Source organism: Tribolium castaneum, chromosome 3 (genome assembly GCF_031307605.1).
Source record: "Tribolium castaneum strain GA2 chromosome 3, icTriCast1.1, whole genome shotgun sequence".
Taxonomy (NCBI): Eukaryota; Metazoa; Arthropoda; class Insecta; order Coleoptera; family Tenebrionidae; genus Tribolium; species Tribolium castaneum.
The window spans coordinates 10,250,145-10,269,442 of record NC_087396.1 but is presented as its reverse complement, the minus strand read 5'-3'; the positions used below and the strand labels follow the sequence as shown (position 1 = coordinate 10,269,442).

The 19,298-nt window shown below is 31.8% G+C and overlaps 3 protein-coding genes across 3 annotated transcripts in view; 1 reads left to right on the top strand and 2 right to left on the bottom strand.

Moving 5' to 3' along the window:
* Positions 1-14: 14 nt before the first annotated feature.
* LOC658512 (uncharacterized protein) overlaps positions 15-19,298 on the top strand; it is a 34,779-nt gene continuing 15,495 nt past the window's right edge. Inside the window, exons 1-3 of the mRNA XM_964895.5 lie at positions 15-294; positions 348-501; positions 557-621. Of these exons, the coding sequence (XP_969988.3) occupies positions 55-294; positions 348-501; positions 557-621 (459 nt within the window). The 5' untranslated portion in view covers positions 15-54. The remainder of the gene's footprint in view (positions 295-347; positions 502-556; positions 622-19,298) is intronic.
* On the bottom strand, positions 348-5,296 carry LOC135265626 (senecionine N-oxygenase-like). Its single transcript, XM_064355493.1, has 4 exons — positions 5,064-5,296; positions 4,878-5,016; positions 4,217-4,831; positions 348-4,160 (listed from the first exon to the last, which is right to left on the bottom strand). Exons 1-4 carry the CDS (start codon positions 5,249-5,251, stop codon positions 3,840-3,842), a joined length of 1,263 nt encoding a protein of 420 aa, XP_064211563.1. The 5' UTR covers positions 5,252-5,296; the 3' UTR covers positions 348-3,839.
* Positions 12,123-13,868, bottom strand: LOC135265625 (senecionine N-oxygenase-like). Its single transcript, XM_064355491.1, has 4 exons — positions 13,661-13,868; positions 13,475-13,613; positions 12,814-13,428; positions 12,123-12,757 (listed from the first exon to the last, which is right to left on the bottom strand). Exons 1-4 carry the CDS (start codon positions 13,846-13,848, stop codon positions 12,437-12,439), a joined length of 1,263 nt encoding a protein of 420 aa, XP_064211561.1. The 5' UTR covers positions 13,849-13,868; the 3' UTR covers positions 12,123-12,436.

Below are 19,298 nucleotides of genomic sequence, written 5' to 3'. Positions count from 1 at the left end.
TCCTGTCGCTTCAGATTATCTAATTTTTATTCGCGTTCAAGTTTTTGCCCAGACATGAATTTGTCCCTGTTGTTATTAATTGCCGTTAAGTTAATTTATTGTGATGAACGAAGTGGCAGAGTTCGGAGAATTGTTGGCGGGGAACCGGCTGTGCCGCCCCCTGAAGACGAGCCTGTAGTGTTTACGCGATTTGGCGGAAAAACGGCGAGAGTTTTGGGTATTAGGGACTTTCCGCATTATGTTTTTCGGGGCATTAGATACGGGCTTGCCCCCACGGGCAAAGAGAGATTTCTTGTAGTTAAATTATTTTCATTTAATCATTTTATACTTGAAAAAATTAATTTTAGAGACCGCGACAGTATTTTTTGCAAGGGTTAGAAAATGCCACGCAGTTTCCGCCGCCGTGTGTTCAGCCAGTTCCTGGCGAAGATAAGGTCACAGGGAAAGAGGATTGTTTATTTCTTAATGTTTTTACCCCGAGTCTTCCCACAGGAATGGAAGGTAGTAGTTCATTCAGTGCTGAAAATATTTGAACGGTCTTTGATTTTTAATTTAGGGCTCCCTGTTATTGTGTGGATTCATGGTGGAGGTTTTCGCTATGGATCTGCTTCTCAGTACGGTGTAAGTTTTTTTTAATAATATCTTTGCTTTCTTTTATACAATCTATTTAAAATATACAGGCTGTAAATAAAATAAGTACATTAATTTTCACTGGTAATATAACTTGTCAAGACTAACAATTTTTCTTAATAAAACGCTCGTCAATTTATAGGAGGGAAAATGATTTTAAAAAATTCGATTTTATAGAAATGGTACATAGAAAAAGTTTTTGTCTTGATGAGTTCTACCACTGGTTAAAATTAATTTACTTACTTCGCTTACACCCTGTATTATAATTAATTAATTAATTTAACATTTATTTATTAATTTCACCATTACTTATCAGTTTTTTTTAAAACAACATTGAGAAAGTTATTACTTTTTACAAATACCTAAGAGATGGCGCAGGGTAGGTACTGGTCTACTGTACAGTCCCTATACTACTTGAGCAGGCACGAGTCTTTCTATCCCCAAATCTTGTTTCTAGAATTTCTTAGTCTGGAGGATGTTTCTTTTTGTAAAATATTTCAAATGCAGAAACGGGATAGATAATTAAAACCAATCAAATATTAGTTTATTCACTAGTTAGATCACTTGACTAAGTTATTTGACAAATAATGTATTTCATATGGCGATTTTTTAAATTTTTTCACTAAATTTTTTGAACCTAGAAAGTTTTTGGCTTAAAAATGTGTTAAATCACTCAGAATTGGTTCAATTAACATAAGTAGTTAAAGAAATAAGTGCAAAAATAAATAATACCATGTGATCAAAAAAAAATTATCTAACAAATTAAAACATTGAACACGTAAGGGAACATGCGCTGGTCTTTAGATATGAATTTACAATTAGATATTAGAATTTTTGTAAATAAATTGATGACTGGTGAGTTTGATGAGCTATTCGGAACAAACAGAAACAAATTTAGCTTTTACGTTTATTTGTCAATCAAGTTTAATATTTTAACAAAGTTTTATAATTTTTAATTACATTTTAGTTTACCCCAATATTTTAAATGACATATTTCAGATCTAATTTCACGATTTTTGGCTCGATTTTTAGTTTATTTTAACAAAATCTTGTGATATTGGTTGAAGTAATATGGATATATTAGCTGTCTCAAAATTATAAAAACGCCAACGTCGCATTTTCTGTCAAAATTAGCTGTTATAATTATTTATGCACTTCAAACAATTAATAGCTAATGTTTTTACAATTTTATCAATCATATTTAAAAAAAAATAAGAAAAGTTGCACTTTTCCACACATTATTCATGACGTTATTTTGTCTCGGTTTTGCCTCACGTCTAAAATGAAAAAAATCAGTATTTTTGTTTTGTTGTACACGAAGCTATTGCCTTCTAAGCTTATTTTGAAACAAAGTTCTTCAAAATAGTCGCGTTTCTAGTTAAACAACGTTTAAAAAAGCAACAATATTGAAATTTTCAACTCATAGCTTAGTAACTTTTCGTTTCATTTTAACTAAATCCAAGAAAGTAAAAATAAAACCATTCGCTACATAATTCTCGATTTTTCGGAATTTTTTTTATTCAATTTGGCAAAATAATTGTGTTTCTGATTATTTCTCGCTGAACAACATAATCATGCTAAAACGCTTGAAAATAAGGAGAAGTAATACGTGTAATTTTTCACTAATTTAGTGCCTTTTCGTTCTGTTCAAAAAAAAATCGCCAAAAAAAGCTTTTCTATGTTCGAAAAAACTCAACGATTTTTAAGCAATTTTTAGTCAATGTGCAAAAAATTGCTTTAGTACAGTTACTATACAGCGTGCTCAAAAACTGGCGCACCAACTCAATGGTGTGTGGTAGAGAAGTCGTTACATATAAAGGTAAAAATAGTAAAAAAATTCTTTGTATTAAAGTTAATGATAAATAACGGATTTTAGATAAATGATATGTGGCAACGTTGTCTAACAGTCATGATCGCAATAGAATTTGAGCAACAATAAAAATAAATTATTTTTGAAACGGTTTCCTAGGAAATAATTCCCAGTGTTGGCACATCTACACATTGTGATTTTTTGGATGAATTTTAATTTTTTTAAATTAAAAAAACTGTTAAAGTCTCAGAGTAAATTTAAAAATAATTATTCATCGTTTTGTTACGGAACGATTACCTGGTATGAAACATGAAAACATAAAAAAATAATATAAACTAAAGATGTTAACACAATAAGTTTGTAGCTCCAGATTTCTTAAAATATGACTTTAGGAATTTTTTCAACATTTTTCTCGTAATCTGCAGTTGCTTCTCAATAACGTACCACTGAGTTGGTGCGCCAGTTTTTGAGCACCCTGTATATTAGTAGGTGAGTTTCAAAAATGCACCCGGGCGTCGAAAGGATGTGGCGCGACTTGCGCTCTACTTATCACCCCTCAAAATATAAGCAAATTGTAAAGCTATCAAATTCATTCCGTATGTTGATATAATGCGTTATTCGATTTTTAAAGGAAAAGTAGGACCAATTAGCTTGATACATTTTTTATTTTTTTACTCGTTAGGAAAAATTAAAAAAATAATTTGAGACCTTACTCCATTCCAGTACAAATTAGTCATGACATGAAAAATGGTACTGCCTGAGATGAAGAGTTCGATGATTTTTTTTTAATGCTTTACAATTTTGGCCGCAGTCAGGAAAAAAATCGCAATGCAGGCGTCCAGTCAACTTGAATAATAATTTTAAATTTACCGATAAGGGTCGAGCTTCTCCACCACCTATTGAGAGAAATCGTCGCTTGTGTGGGAAAAGAATCAAGGTTACGAATTACGGAAAAAATTGTACTCTCAAAAATTATGCTATAATTAATAGGAAAATAATGTAAATCTTGCATTGCAATCAAAGAACAAAGAAACATTGATGAATTTTAACTACTATTATCAGTACTCGAAACAATAATAATTAAGGCAACTCTGGTTTTTAGGGTTTTTAACAAAGTCAGTTGGAACCAGATAGTCCACAAATGACTTATTAGTTGGTAATCCAAAGTAATAAATTCCAGACTTTTAGCAAAAATTCTGGCGTCCGGTACGATCGGCAAACCCATAAAATGAACATTGCTAATAAAATAAAGTACAGTAGAAGGCAGCAGCTATCTTCAAATAACCTTGTAAAATAATAAAAAATTCAGATTTGCCAAAAATCATCACATATTTCATTTGCGATTTTCAATAAAATACGAATAAAAATTAAAAAAATGGACTTATTACAATTCTTGATACTAAACTGTATGACACTCTACAACAAAAGACTCATCATTGAGAACAGTGAAGTTTTGTTTCCTGAAACTTCCAAAATCACTTAAAATACTTGTTTCAACGTGGTTCCATATTTTGCACATCACCGGAAGCACAGACGTGATTTTTGCACTAACCGCCAAACTGTCGAAATACGTTTGTTGGTCTCTTGCCAGTTTATGCATTTGGCTTTTGGAGTAACCTTTAGCTTTGCGAATAGCTAAATCCTCTTCGACCTCTTTATACATTAACTCTTTAGGTGGCAACTCCATCGTCCCGTTGAGATATTGGCAATAAAAACGTGCCTAGGACATTAATTTTCATGATAACTAAAGAGGAAATGACAAATATTTATAATTACTTGAATATCCATCATTTGAAACGCACAAACATTAAACGGAATGCCAATAAAACACATTGTGGGTTTCTCAATGTGTATCATGTGTTTGTAGAGGCGTTTAACGTGATAGAATTCCTCAACTGTAACCCTACAATCGTCATGGAGAAAGGAAAAGTTGTACTTATATCCCGTGCAATATAAAATACTATCAAACGCAAAAGTAGTCCCATCAACAAACTCGACCTGTCCTTCGTTGTTGACTTCGAGGACTTCAGGCTTTTTTATCACATTGGGTGGAAATTCACCATTTGGTAATTTTTTTCGGTGACTTATTACGACTTGTTTTGCCACTTCTGAAATTTGGGAACCAATATCGAGGCCCGATGGTCCCCCACCTATTATCAATACTCTTTGATTTTTATACGGGGTGTTTGCTCGATAATTGTAGCTATGGATGATGCGCCCATTGAATTTTTTGATCTCTTGCAAGGTTGGACAAATCGGTGAGTTGTAGTGGCCGTTACAGACCATAACACTGTCATAAACTTTTATGGTTGTCTGTTGGGTGATTTTATTTAGTGCTTTCACTTCCCACTTATTGCCAAATGGGCGAATTTCAGCGACTACGTGGTTGAACTGAAAGAAACCAGACGCTGCCACAGAAAGAACTCAAAGAACTCACTTTTATAAATTGTCTTAATTTAAAGTGATCCGCATAACCGTTCAGGAAACGTAGAACAACTTCCTGTGACACATAAGATTCACCCTCTTCTGGAATTGGAAAATCTGGAAAACCCGAGGCTTCCTTTGGCAAATTTATCCTAAATAACAATTTTGAAAAAATGTTAATATTATTGGTTCCCTTTACCTTAAATTTTTATACATGGCTGTGTGTATGGGATACCCGTAACAGTCCGTTCCCACCTTATCGGTGTAAACCCAAGTACCACCTAATTCAGCTGTCATTTCAAACACTTCACACTTGATTTTTTGGGATGAAAGATGTCTTGCAGATGCGAGACCTGCAGCACCGGCGCCAATAACCGCGACTAGCATTTTTAAAATACTTGAGCCTGATTTTGGTTTAAATACTTAAAATCATGTGCGTTTGTTTGTGTTATTGTATCATTGATCATTCTGTTTTGGAATGATGGGTATAGAAAATAACGCACGCTGTTATCGTGAAAATTTTAAGTTATAATTTGTTGTTCAAAAACTTTCATAAATCCCTCTAATTTCTGAAAAGGACTAAATTACTAAACTACATTGTGAAAATGACCTCGGTGGGGAATTACGTCCCAGTCGGTTGGTCAATCGATTTTTGACCTTCTTGACCATTATTCTGCACCCTTCAAAACTGCAGGTGGTGCTTCCTCAATTTGCCTGTCTCGACATTTCACTGAGATATGGTTGTCATTCATTTGGGGAAAGTTACATATTTTAGGGGGTTTATAGTTGTGCTGTTGCTTTGGTACACGCCTTTGGTATTATCCTAATTACCTGTAGTGATCAGTCCACCCTTATTTTCAGTGGCTGGAGGTGTTTAATATTACTTTAGCCAGAATAAGTGCAGGTGTGGCGTGTGGCTTATCAGTTTTCTGATTATACAGACTGATTTTTGAACGATTTTTGGCGTCACCTGCTTACAATTTTATTTATTGATTTGAGCAGATGTGTCTGTCATTTAATTTTTTAACTATTGCAATTTTATTTTAACTAAGATATATGGTGCAAAAAATAAATATTCGACTAATAATAGTGTCACATACCATTTTCCTATCCAAAGATTGTATTAGAAAAATTATAAATATTTACTTATGTGGTTTTTATCAAATATGCAATTAGTAGTTTCGCGTCATAATATGACATTAAGAACCCCAGGGGGTCTTTGGACTTCTTATCTCACCCTGAACTTTGATTCTAATTTATTTATTTGTAGCAAATCAATTTGCAATTTCATAAATTATTTCGAGTGTTTCAATGATTGTTAGTCGGTCAAAATAGACAAAATATTGTCGTAAGCTTGGAAAAATTCCCATAAAGCTGAAAATTGGTACAGGTCTTAGATACACTATTACAAATAAAATATCAAAAGCCCTCATCGATCCGACGTGTGCTAAGATTGTCATTCAATGCCAAAGGTCAGAAGTATCGGTTTTTTACATTTTCCTCGTAAACGGCAAGTCTTATCATGAAAATGGTCAAACAAAAGTTGTAGATGATACAACTAGATATCTGTAAAAAATGTTTTTATATTTTTTCTTCCTACGAATCACCATTTTTAAGATATCACTACTTGAAACATTGAAAATACAATTATACAAAACTACTTCGCCTACTTGCATTTTGGGAATATAAGCAAAAATATAAGTAACTTATATGTACGTACAGGCTGTCCGGAAAGGCGCGCACTTTATTGAAGAGGAGTAATTGGGTAAGTCCCCCAGGGTACCGAAAAAATGTTTAAAAAAATTCACATGCTCTGTTTTTACATTTTTTTACAGAACATAAACAAATTATGAAAATAGGCAACATTGCTTAGAGGAACACGTAAAATCTGAAATTAAAAATTATAATTAAAATCCTGGATACTATTAGAAGGTAAAACACAATATTTAATTTCTTGTGTTCGCATTATTTGGTCCAGTCTATGAAAAAAGTTTTCGGCTAGATACCTTTGAAACTGAAATATCACCGCTGACAGACGAAACAAAAACTTTAATGACATTATAAGCAATCACCGTAACCATGGTTTCATCTGAACAACAATAGTTTGTGCAAATTGTTGGCAGATTATTTATTTATCATCACTGATGACTCAAAAATTTTGTTAACATTTCTAAAAGAATTTGGAAAGGTTTCTTCAGTTTTTTGTTACTTACTAAGTCCTTCTACGCAATATCATTTATGCCACAAACGAATTTGGATCCGAAATAGTAGTGCAAACACCTTCATTTTTGACAAAGAATTTTTTACTCTTTGCTTTATCATATCTTCAACAATAAAAGACTTAGAATTTTTTAACATTTTTCTTGTCGCCTTGTGCTTTATTCGATGATGCAGTGTCACGAAAGTGCGCCACTTTCCGGACACACCGTACATCAAATCATACGATTCTGAGAATACTCCACCATTTATAGTGATTTAGTTTCATTATACAGACTGATTTTTTAACACAGGCCACTCTGGACATTTTGAGAAATAAACAAAATATTATAAAATTCCGAAAGAGGTCAATTTTTATTTACAGGAGGACATCTTTTAGTGTTTTTGGAAAAGTTGTAGCACCAACCCCTTATGTAACATACCTACAGACAATTCCTTTTTATAAACTTATAAACGCCTCTTTGTGGTAACTCAAATAAAAGGTATTTTGACCAGAACTTTGGCTGCGTTAAAAAAATTTGCCAAACAGTCTACCTTAGACCTTACAGGTGCACATCATGCACACGACTTCTTTAGCTTTTGGAATCGCGATATCTCTAGAATGGTGATTCCTATAAGAACAATTTTTTATGTATAAATGTATAAAACCGATACTTTTGACCTTCCACATTGAATAACTTTTTTAGCACATGTCGGATTGGTGGGGACTTTTGTAATAGTGTACCTAAAACTTGTACCAATTTTCAGCTCTATGCGAAATTGAATTGAAATGTTTATTTTGACCGGACTATACAGGCGGTCTCAGAAATACTTGTGTTAATTTTACCACCTTATAAAACTCATCAAATGCAACAACTTTTCTAAATAGCGTTTTGCAAAATTCTTATTTATTATTTTCACTGTTTTTCTCCTTTTTTTTGTGCAAACAAACTGGTCAGTATTTAATAATTAATTTGTATTCACATCAACAATTTTCATTGTTGTTTTAAATTGTTTAAATTATCCGTTTCTATCACAACGAAAGTAGTTCGGCTCTTTTATTTTGGTACCCATAGGTGGGTACAGTCACTTTCAAAAAGAATGACACTCTTAAAACCGCAGCCACAAGCCTTTTCGACATTATACGGTTAATGTGTATGTTTGACTAATTTATAAACTAGCTGGATAACAGTTTGTATACTAACCTGTTTGTTAAAATTTATGACCTAAAAGAGTTTAGTCGGACTTTTGCCATCCAGTCCGGTTGCTAGGGGTGTCATTCTTTTTGATCGTGACTGTACATGTTTCAGTATGTTATCTTTTCCAAATTTGAAGTAAATTTGCAAAATTTTTATTGAAAAATTGCTGAGCTCTGTTAACAGTTAAAATAAAGACACGTGTTTCTGATACAGCCTGTATATACATTCTTGTTGAAATTTCTATGAATTGTATAAGGATAAGGTATCGTTTTGAACGTCTGTATGGTCATTTGTGAATGCTTTTACAGCATGTGCTAAATTATGAGAAACATATGTGAGGGTTAAATGTCGAGTGGTGGGCCTTTTCTTTTTCAACATTTGTTTCTTTGAAATGCAACACAAACTACTAGTAGCATTTTTCTTATGTTGACGCTAAAATTTAAAAATTTATGGAGCTTGACCTCAGTTAACTTTCTGAAGAAGATACGAACAACCACATTTTCCGTATTTATCGCATATTTTTCAAGTATTAGATAAAGCGTTGACACGATAAGACGAACGTTTTGATCAAAACTTAAGTTAAAAACAAATGGATACTGATACGCGTTTGCACCCTTATTTAAGATTGGTTAATGGTGCTTTACATGGAAAATTTACTCTTGTTTTTAATTTTGAAATCAGATTCGACATTTGTTTAGAAAATCGTAAGTGAAGTTCCAAATCCGAATTTTAGTAAATGGAACCTTTTTTCAATTTTTTGTACGTAATCGGCCGGTTTCCGGGAGAAATAACGTTCGGACTTTTGTATAAATAAAAATAACTGAAAAAAATGGTTCAAGTTACTAAAACTCATATTTGAAAATTCACTTCCGGTTTTTCGGTAGTTCTCGGTCGATTAGTTGGGAATATTATACAGATTTAGACAACAGCGTACACGACATTTTATTTTTATGATCGAATCATAGTATTTGTTAATAAGAGAATTCTCAACAACTTTGTTATCCATTGTTTATTGAATAAGAGTTTACAAAATCGTCATGTTTAATGTTTGGTCAATTTTTATAAGTCAATAACTTTTTAAATAAGTTGTCTAAAAAAAACGTACGTAATGACCAACTTATTTAAAAAATTAATCACATTCATTTCTTTTAGGAGTATAATTGCCACCGAATTTCGGGCTGTCGCATTTTTTTTTGGTGTCCATTTCACGTGAAATGCCTCATTAGTTATAAACCAAGTTCGAATGAAAATCTGAATCTTTCAGTTTTGACCTTTTGTTACTGTCTGAAGTCGCAACAGATTGAACAGATCATCGACTTGAATTGTGTGTGAATCTCGGTGTAAATTAATAATAATGGTTATAGTGTTTGCAAACATAGAAGAATTTAACAGCAGCACACTACAAAATAATTTATTTGATTTAATCACTAAGATCACATTTAAAATTTTTTTTTTAAGAAAACTTTTGGCTACTTATTTAATGAATTTTTAGAACTCTTGAAAATGGAGACAACGGTTATTAAAGTAAAAAATGTGAAATTATCAAAATAAGCTATGTTAAAGTTATTTTCAATTGAACAAATATACGATCGTCGCAGATTTTAATTACATAAAAAATATTTATAAAATTTAAAACGATGTCACTACCATTTGATAACACATTTTTATGATTTAGTGTAGTGCAATGGCGGTGACATTGATAATGTTATGTATTTTTCTACCGCATACAATTAATAAGATTTTTTCTGACATTTTATGTTTAATTAGAGAATAGAATGGCAATGTAAGCTTGCCATTTTAAATCTAAAAACAAATAATTTTTATTAATCGTAAAAATTTGATGTAATAATAATTTATTATGTTGTTTTTCAATTAATTAGTATTTAAAGAATTATTAAATTATAAATAGTTGTTGAGTAACACATTTTTCGTAATTTTAATTGTTACTTCAATTTTTTTATGATCTACTAAAAAAAAACCGAAATGTTATGTTTTATCTTAATTATTAAAATATATTGTATTACACAAATAGATATTAAATCAGACTTTTCGAAAATGTCATAACCAACTATGATTCCTATTTTAAAAAATAAAACTCCATGTTGTTCCAGCTAAACCCATGATTAAAAAAAATGCTGATAACATTATTAAATTCTCTGTAAAAAAGTGCTTGTATAATGTTTTTGTTTCAAATGTGTATCTCTTATAATAAGGAATATATGAATTTTTTAAATTTTGCTAAAATGTTAACTTTTGTTTATAAGTCGTTCTCAAAAAGCGGACCCGAGAATAAGTCACACGTTTTCCTTTTTTTTTTCTAGGGAAGTATCTTTACAGAAAAAATCAAACATTTATTAAAATATTATTATTACAAATTCCAAGTTTCATATAAAAATTTCTTATCTAAGTCTAAAATACTAAAATTTCTTCTTCACATAAAACCATTTCCTGTTGCTTCTAATTTTAGATTTTGACATCCACATTAGAACTCAAAAAATAAGTAATTTTTCAGTTTGGTTATGCCTCTTTCATACTGCTAAGATATGATAAACTTTACCATTTCCTCTCTAGTTTGTTTCTGTTAAAAGGGCCCAGACTTGCTACTTATGTGTACTGGCATATGTTTAACATGTTTGATTAACAAGCATTTTTTTCTCAAATTTTTGTAGTTCTCGCATCGTTAAATGTCATTCGTTAAATTACTAATATGCTAAAATAACAAAGGATGCCAACAATTGACACTCTGGTGTATAAATCGTTGTTTTCGGCCAGAATAAGACGATTACAGATTACAACTTTTCTAAAACGATTATTTTTGTAGTTAAGCAAGAAGATCTCGAAAAAATTGTCGTTTTCGGTCAGAATAGGGCGATTTTAATCTCTTTAGAGCGATTTTTTTCGTTTTTAAGCTAGGAATCTACTGTAACCTCATGAGGACTCTCGTTAGTCTCATGTGGGTAAAATTTTCCAGATTAATATTTTTTTATAAAAAAACAGATTTTGTCTGTTTTGTTACGGAACGATTACCTGGTATGAAACATGAAAACATAAAAAAATAATATAAACTAAAGATGTTAACACAATAAGTTTGTAGCTCCAGATTTCTTAAAATATGACTTTAGGAATTTTTTCAACATTTTTCTCGTAATCTGCAGTTGCTTCTCAATAACGTACCACTGAGTTGGTGCGCCAGTTTTTGAGCACCCTGTATATTAGTAGGTGAGTTTCAAAAATGCACCCGGGCGTCGAAAGGATGTGGCGCGACCTGAGCTCTACTTATTACCCCTTAAAATATAAGCAAATTGTAAAGCTATCAAATTCATTCCGTATGTTGATATAATGCGTTATTCGATTTTTAAAGGAAAAGTAGGAGCAATTAGCTTGATACGTTTTTTATTTTTTTTTACTCGTTAGGAAAAATAAAAAAAAATAATTTGAGACCTAACTCCATCCCAGTACAAACTAGTCATGATTTATGAAAAATGGTATTGCCTACCTGAGATGAAGAGTTCGATGATTTTTTTTAATGCTTTACAATTTTGGCCGCAGTCAGGAAAAAAATCGCAACGCAGGCGTCTAGTCAACTTGAATAATAATTTTAAATTTACCGATAAGGGTCGAGCTTCTCCACCACCTATTGAGAGAAATCGTCGCTTGCGTGGGAAAAGAATCAAGGTTACGAATTACGGAAAAAATTGTAATCTATCAAAAATTATACTATAATTAATAGGAAAATAATGTAAATCTTGCATTGCAATCAAAGAACAAATAAACTTTGATGAATTTTAACTACTATTATCAGTACTCGAAACAATAATAATTAAGGCAACTCTGGTTTTTAGGGTTTTTAAGGAAATGGTCACTTCTGATCTTTTTAATTTATTGACAAAAAAGTCAGTTGGAACCAGATAGTCCACAAATGACTTATTAGTTGGTAATCCAAAGTAATAAATTCCAGACTTTTAGCAAAAATTCTGGCGTCCGGTACGATCGGCAAACCCATAAAATGAACATTGCTAATAAAATAAAGTACAGTAGAAGGCAGCGGCTATCTTCAAATAACCTTGCAAAATAATAAAAAATTCAGATTTGCCAAAAATCATCACATATTTCATTTGCGATTTTCAATAAAATACGAGTAAAAATTTAAAAAATGGACTAATTACAATTCTTGATACTAAACTGTATGACGCTCTACAACAAAAGACTCATCATTAAGAACAGTGAAGTTTTGTTTCCTGAAACTTCCAAAATTACTTAAAATACTTGTTTCAACGTGGTTCCATATTTTGCACATCACCGGAAGCACAGACGTGATTTTTGCACTAACCGCCAAACTGTCGAAATATGTTTGTTGGTCTCTTGCCAGTTTATGCATTTGGCTTTTGGAGTAACCTTTAGCTTTGCGAATAGCTAAATCCTCTTCGACCTCTTTATACATTAACTCTTTAGGTGGCAACTCCATCGTCCCGTTCAGATATTGGCAATAAAAACGTGCCTATAACATTAATTTTCATGATAACTAAACCGGAAATGACAAATATTTATAATTACTTGAATATCCATCATTTGAAACGCACAAACATTAAACGGAATGCCAATAAAACACATTGTGGGTTTCTCAATGTGTATCATGTGTTTGTAGAGGGGTTTAACGTGATAGAATTCCTCAACTGTAACCCCACAATCGTCATGGAGAAAGGGAAAGTTGTACTTATACCCCGTGCAATATAAAATACTATCAAACGCAAAAGTAGTCCCATCAACAAACTCGACCTGTCCTTCGTTGTTGACTTCGAGGACTTCTGGCTTTTTTATCACATTGGGTGGAAATTCACCATTTGGTAATTTTTTTCGGTGACTTATTACGACTTGTTTTGCCACTTCTGAAATTTGGGAACCAATATCGAGGCCCGATGGTCCCCCACCTATTATCAATACTCTTTGATTTTTATACGGGGTGTTTGCGCGGTAATTGTAGCTATGGATGATGCGCCCATTGAATTTTTTGACCCCTTGCAAGGTTGGAAAAATCGGTGAGTTGTAGTGGCCGTTACAGACCATAACACTGTCATAAACTTTTATGGTTGTCTGTTGGGTGATTTTATTTAGTGCTTTCACTTCCCACTTATTGCCAAATGGGCGAATTTCAGCGACTACGTGGTTGAACTGAAAGAAACCAGACGCTGCCACAGAAAGAACTCAAAGAACTCACTTTTATAAATTGTCTTAATTTAAAGTGATCCGCATAACCGTTCAGGAAACGTAGAACAACTTCCTGTGACACATAAGATTCACCCTCTTCTGGAATTGGAAAATCTGGAAAACCCGAGGCTTCCTTTGGCAAATTTATCCTAAATAACAATTTTGAAAAAATGTTAATATTATTGGTTCCCTTTACCTTAAATTTTTATACATGGCTGTGTGTATGGGATACCCGTAACAGTCCGTTCCCACCTTATCGGTGTAAACCCAAGTACCACCTAATTCAGCTGTCATTTCAAACACTTCACACTTGATTTTTTGGGATGAAAGATGTCTTGCAGATGCGAGACCTGCAGCACCGGCGCCAATAACCGCGACTAGCATTTTTAAAATACTTGAGCCTGATTTTGGTTTAAATACTTAAAATCATGTGCGTTTGTTTGTGTTATTGTATCATTGATCATTCTGTTTTGGAATGATGGGTATAGAAAATAACGCACGCTGTTATCGTGAAAATTTTAAGTTATAATTTGTTGTTCAAAAACTTTCATAAATCCCTCTAATTTCTGAAAAGGACTAAATTACTAAACTACATTGTGAAAATGACCTCGGTGGGGAATTACGTCCCAGTCGGTTGGTCAATCGATTTTTGACCTTCTTGACCATTATTCTGCACCCTTCAAAACTGCAGGTGGTGCTTCCTCAATTTGCCTGTCTCGACATTTCACTGAGATATGGTTGTCATTCATTTGGGGAAAGTTACATATTTTAGGGGGTTTATAGTTGTGCTGTTGCTTTGGTACACGCCTTTGGTATTATCCTAATTACCTGTAGTGATCAGTCCACCCTTATTTTCAGTGGCTGGAGGTGTTTAATATTACTTTAGCCAGAATAAGTGCAGGTGTGGCGTGTGGCTTATCAGTTTTCTGATTATACAGACTGATTTTTGAACGATTTTTGGCGTCACCTGCTTACAATTTTATTTATTGATTTGAGCAGATGTGTCTGTCATTTAATTTTTTAACTATTGCAATTTTATTTTAACTAAGATATATGGTGCAAAAAATAAATATTCGACTAATAATAGTGTCACATACCATTTTCCTATCCAAAGATTGTATTAGAAAAATTATAAATATTTACTTATGTGGTTTTTATCAAATATGCAATTAGTAGTTTCGCGTCATAATATGACATTAAGAACCCCAGGGGGTCTTTGGACTTCTTATCTCACCCTGAACTTTGATTCTAATTTATTTATTTGTAGCAAATCAATTTGCAATTTCATAAATTATTTCGAGTGTTTCAATGATTGTTAGTCGGTCAAAATAGACAAAATATTGTCGTAAGCTTGGAAAAATTCCCATAAAGCTGAAAATTGGTACAGGTCTTAGATACACTATTACAAATAAAATATCAAAAGCCCTCATCGATCCGACGTGTGCTAAGATTGTCATTCAATGCCAAAGGTCAGAAGTATCGGTTTTTTACATTTTCCTCGTAAACGGCAAGTCTTATCATGAAAATGGTCAAACAAAAGTTGTAGATGATACAACTAGATATCTGTAAAAAATGTTTTTATATTTTTTCTTCCTACGAATCACCATTTTTAAGATATCACTACTTGAAACATTGAAAATACAATTATACAAAACTACTTCGCCTACTTGCATTTTGGGAATATAAGCAAAAATATAAGTAACTTATATGTACGTACAGGCTGTCCGGAAAGGCGCGCACTTTATTGAAGAGGAGTAATTGGGTAAGTCCCCCAGGGTACCGAAAAAATGTTTAAAAAAATTCACATGCTCTGTTTTTACATTTTTTTACAGAACATAAACAAATTATGAAAATAGGCAACATTGCTTAGAGGAACACGTAAAATCTGAAATTAAAAATTATAATTAAAATCCTGGATACTATTAGAAGGTAAAACACAATATTTAATTTCTTGTGTTCGCATTATTTGGTCCAGTCTATGAAAAAAGTTTTCGGCTAGATACCTTTGAAACTGAAATATCACCGCTGACAGACGAAACAAAAACTTTAATGACATTATAAGCAATCACCGTAACCATGGTTTCATCTGAACAACAATAGTTTGTGCAAATTGTTGGCAGATTATTTATTTATCATCACTGATGACTCAAAAATTTTGTTAACATTTCTAAAAGAATTTGGAAAGGTTTCTTCAGTTTTTTGTTACTTACTAAGTCCTTCTACGCAATATCATTTATGCCACAAACGAATTTGGATCCGAAATAGTAGTGCAAACACCTTCATTTTTGACAAAGAATTTTTTACTCTTTGCTTTATCATATCTTCAACAATAAAAGACTTAGAATTTTTTAACATTTTTCTTGTCGCCTTGTGCTTTATTCGATGATGCAGTGTCACGAAAGTGCGCCACTTTCCGGACACACCGTACATCAAATCATACGATTCTGAGAATACTCCACCATTTATAGTGATTTAGTTTCATTATACAGACTGATTTTTTAACACAGGCCACTCTGGACATTTTGAGAAATAAACAAAATATTATAAAATTCCGAAAGAGGTCAATTTTTATTTACAGGAGGACATCTTTTAGTGTTTTTGGAAAAGTTGTAGCACCAACCCCTTATGTAACATACCTACAGACAATTTCTTTTTATAAACTTATAAACGCCTCTTTGTGGTAACTCAAATAAAAGGTATTTTGACCAGAACTTTGGCTGCGTTAAAAAAATTTGCCAAACAGTCTACCTTAGACCTTACAGGTGCACATCATGCACACGACTTCTTTAGCTTTTGGAATCGCGATATCTCTAGAATGGTGATTCCTATAAGAACAATTTTTTATGTATAAATGTATAAAACCGATACTTTTGACCTTCCACATTGAATAACTTTTTTAGCACATGTCGGATTGGTGGGGACTTTTGTAATAGTGTACCTAAAACTTGTACCAATTTTCAGCTCTATGCGAAATTGAATTGAAATGTTTATTTTGACCGGACTATACAGGCGGTCTCAGAAATACTTGTGTTAATTTTACCACCTTATAAAACTCATCAAATGCAACAACTTTTCTAAATAGCGTTTTGCAAAATTCTTATTTATTATTTTCACTGTTTTTCTCCTTTTTTTTGTGCAAACAAACTGGTCAGTATTTAATAATTAATTTGTATTCACATCAACAATTTTCATTGTTGTTTTAAATTGTTTAAATTATCCGTTTCTATCACAACGAAAGTAGTTCGGCTCTTTTATTTTGGTACCCATAGGTGGGTACAGTCACTTTCAAAAAGAATGACACTCTTAAAACCGCAGCCACAAGCCTTTTCGACATTATACGGTTAATGTGTATGTTTGACTAATTTATAAACTAGCTGGATAACAGTTTGTATACTAACCTGTTTGTTAAAATTTATGACCTAAAAGAGTTTAGTCGGACTTTTGCCATCCAGTCCGGTTGCTAGGGGTGTCATTCTTTTTGATCGTGACTGTACATGTTTCAGTATGTTATCTTTTCCAAATTTGAAGTAAATTTGCAAAATTTTTATTGAAAAATTGCTGAGCTCTGTTAACAGTTAAAATAAAGACACGTGTTTCTGATACAGCCTGTATATACATTCTTGTTGAAATTTCTATGAATTGTATAAGGATAAGGTATCGTTTTGAACGTCTGTATGGTCATTTGTGAATGCTTTTACAGCATGTGCTAAATTATGAGAAACATATGTGAGGGTTAAATGTCGAGTGGTGGGCCTTTTCTTTTTCAACATTTGTTTCTTTGAAATGCAACACAAACTACTAGTAGCATTTTTCTTATGTTGACGCTAAAATTTAAAAATTTATGGAGCTTGACCTCAGTTAACTTTCTGAAGAAGATACGAACAACCACATTTTCCGTATTTATCGCATATTTTTCAAGTATTAGATAAAGCGTTGACACGATAAGACGAACGTTTTGATCAAAACTTAAGTTAAAAACAAATGGATACTGATACGCGTTTGCACCCTTATTTAAGATTGGTTAATGGTGCTTTACATGGAAAATTTACTCTTGTTTTTAATTTTGAAATCAGATTCGACATTTGTTTAGAAAATCGTAAGTGAAGTTCCAAATCCGAATTTTAGTAAATGGAACCTTTTTTCAATTTTTTGTACGTAATCGGCCGGTTTCCGGGAGAAATAACGTTCGGACTTTTGTATAAATAAAAATAACTGAAAAAAATGGTTCAAGTTACTAAAACTCATATTTGAAAATTCACTTCCGGTTTTTCGGTAGTTCTCGGTCGATTAGTTGGGAATATTATACAGATTTAGACAACAGCGTACACGACATTTTATTTTTATGATCGAATCATAGTATTTGTTAATAAGAGAATTCTCAACAACTTTGTTATCCATTGTTTATTGAATAAGAGTTTACAAAATCGTCATGTTTAATGTTTGGTCAATTTTTATAAGTCAATAACTTTTTAAATAAGTTGTCTAAAAAAAACGTACGTAATGACCAACTTATTTAAAAAATTAATCACATTCATTTCTTTTAGGAGTATAATTGCCACCGAATTTCGGGCTGTCGCATTTTTTTTTGGTGTCCATTTCACGTGAAATGCCTCATTAGTTATAAACCAAGTTCGAATGAAAATCTGAATCTTTCAGTTTTGACCTTTTGTTACTGTCTGAAGTCGCAACAGATTGAACAGATCATCGACTTGAATTGTGTGTGAATCTCGGTGTAAATTAATAATAATGGTTATAGTGTTTGCAAACATAGAAGAATTTAACAGCAGCACACTACAAAATAATTTATTTGATTTAATCACTAAGATCACATTTAAAATTTTTTTTTTAAGAAAACTTTTGGCTACTTATTTAATGAATTTTTAGAACTCTTGAAAATGGAGACAACGGTTATTAAAGTAAAAAATGTGAAATTATCAAAATAAGCTATGTTAAAGTTATTTTCAATTGAACAAATATACGATCGTCGCAGATTTTAATTACATAAAAAATATTTATAAAATTTAAAACGATGTCACTACCATTTGATAACACATTTTTATGATTTAGTGTAGTGCAATGGCGGTGACATTGATAATGTTATGTATTTTTCTACCGCATACAATTAATAAGATTTTTTCTGACATTTTATGTTTAATTAGAGAATAGAATGGCAATGTAAGCTTGCCATTTTAAATCTAAAAACAGATAATTTTTATTAATCGTAAAAATTTGATGTAATAATAATTTATTATGTTGTTTTTCAATTAATTAGTATTTAAAGAATTATTAAATTATAAATAGTTGTTGAGTAACACATTTTTCGTAATTTTAATTGTTACTTCAATTTTTTTATGATCTACTAAAAAAAAACCGAAATGTTATGTTTTATCTTAATTATTAAAATATATTGTATTACACAAATAGATATTAAATCAGACTTTTCGAAAATGTCATAACCAACTATGATTCCTATTTTAAAAAATAAAACTCCATGTTGTTCCAGCTAAACCCATGATTAAAAAAAATGCTGATAACATTATTAAATTCTCTGTAAAAAAGTGCTTGTATAATGTTTTTGTTTCAAATGTGTATCTCTTATAATAAGGAATATATGAATTTTTTAAATTTTGCTAAAATGTTAACTTTTGTTTATAAGTCGTTCTCAAAAAGCGGACCCGAGAATAAGTCACACGTTTTCCTTTTTTTTTTCTAGGGAAGTATCTTTACAGAAAAAATCAAACATTTATTAAAATATTATTATTACAAATTCCAAGTTTCATATAAAAATTTCTTATCTAAGTCTAAAATACTAAAATTTCTTCTTCACATAAAAC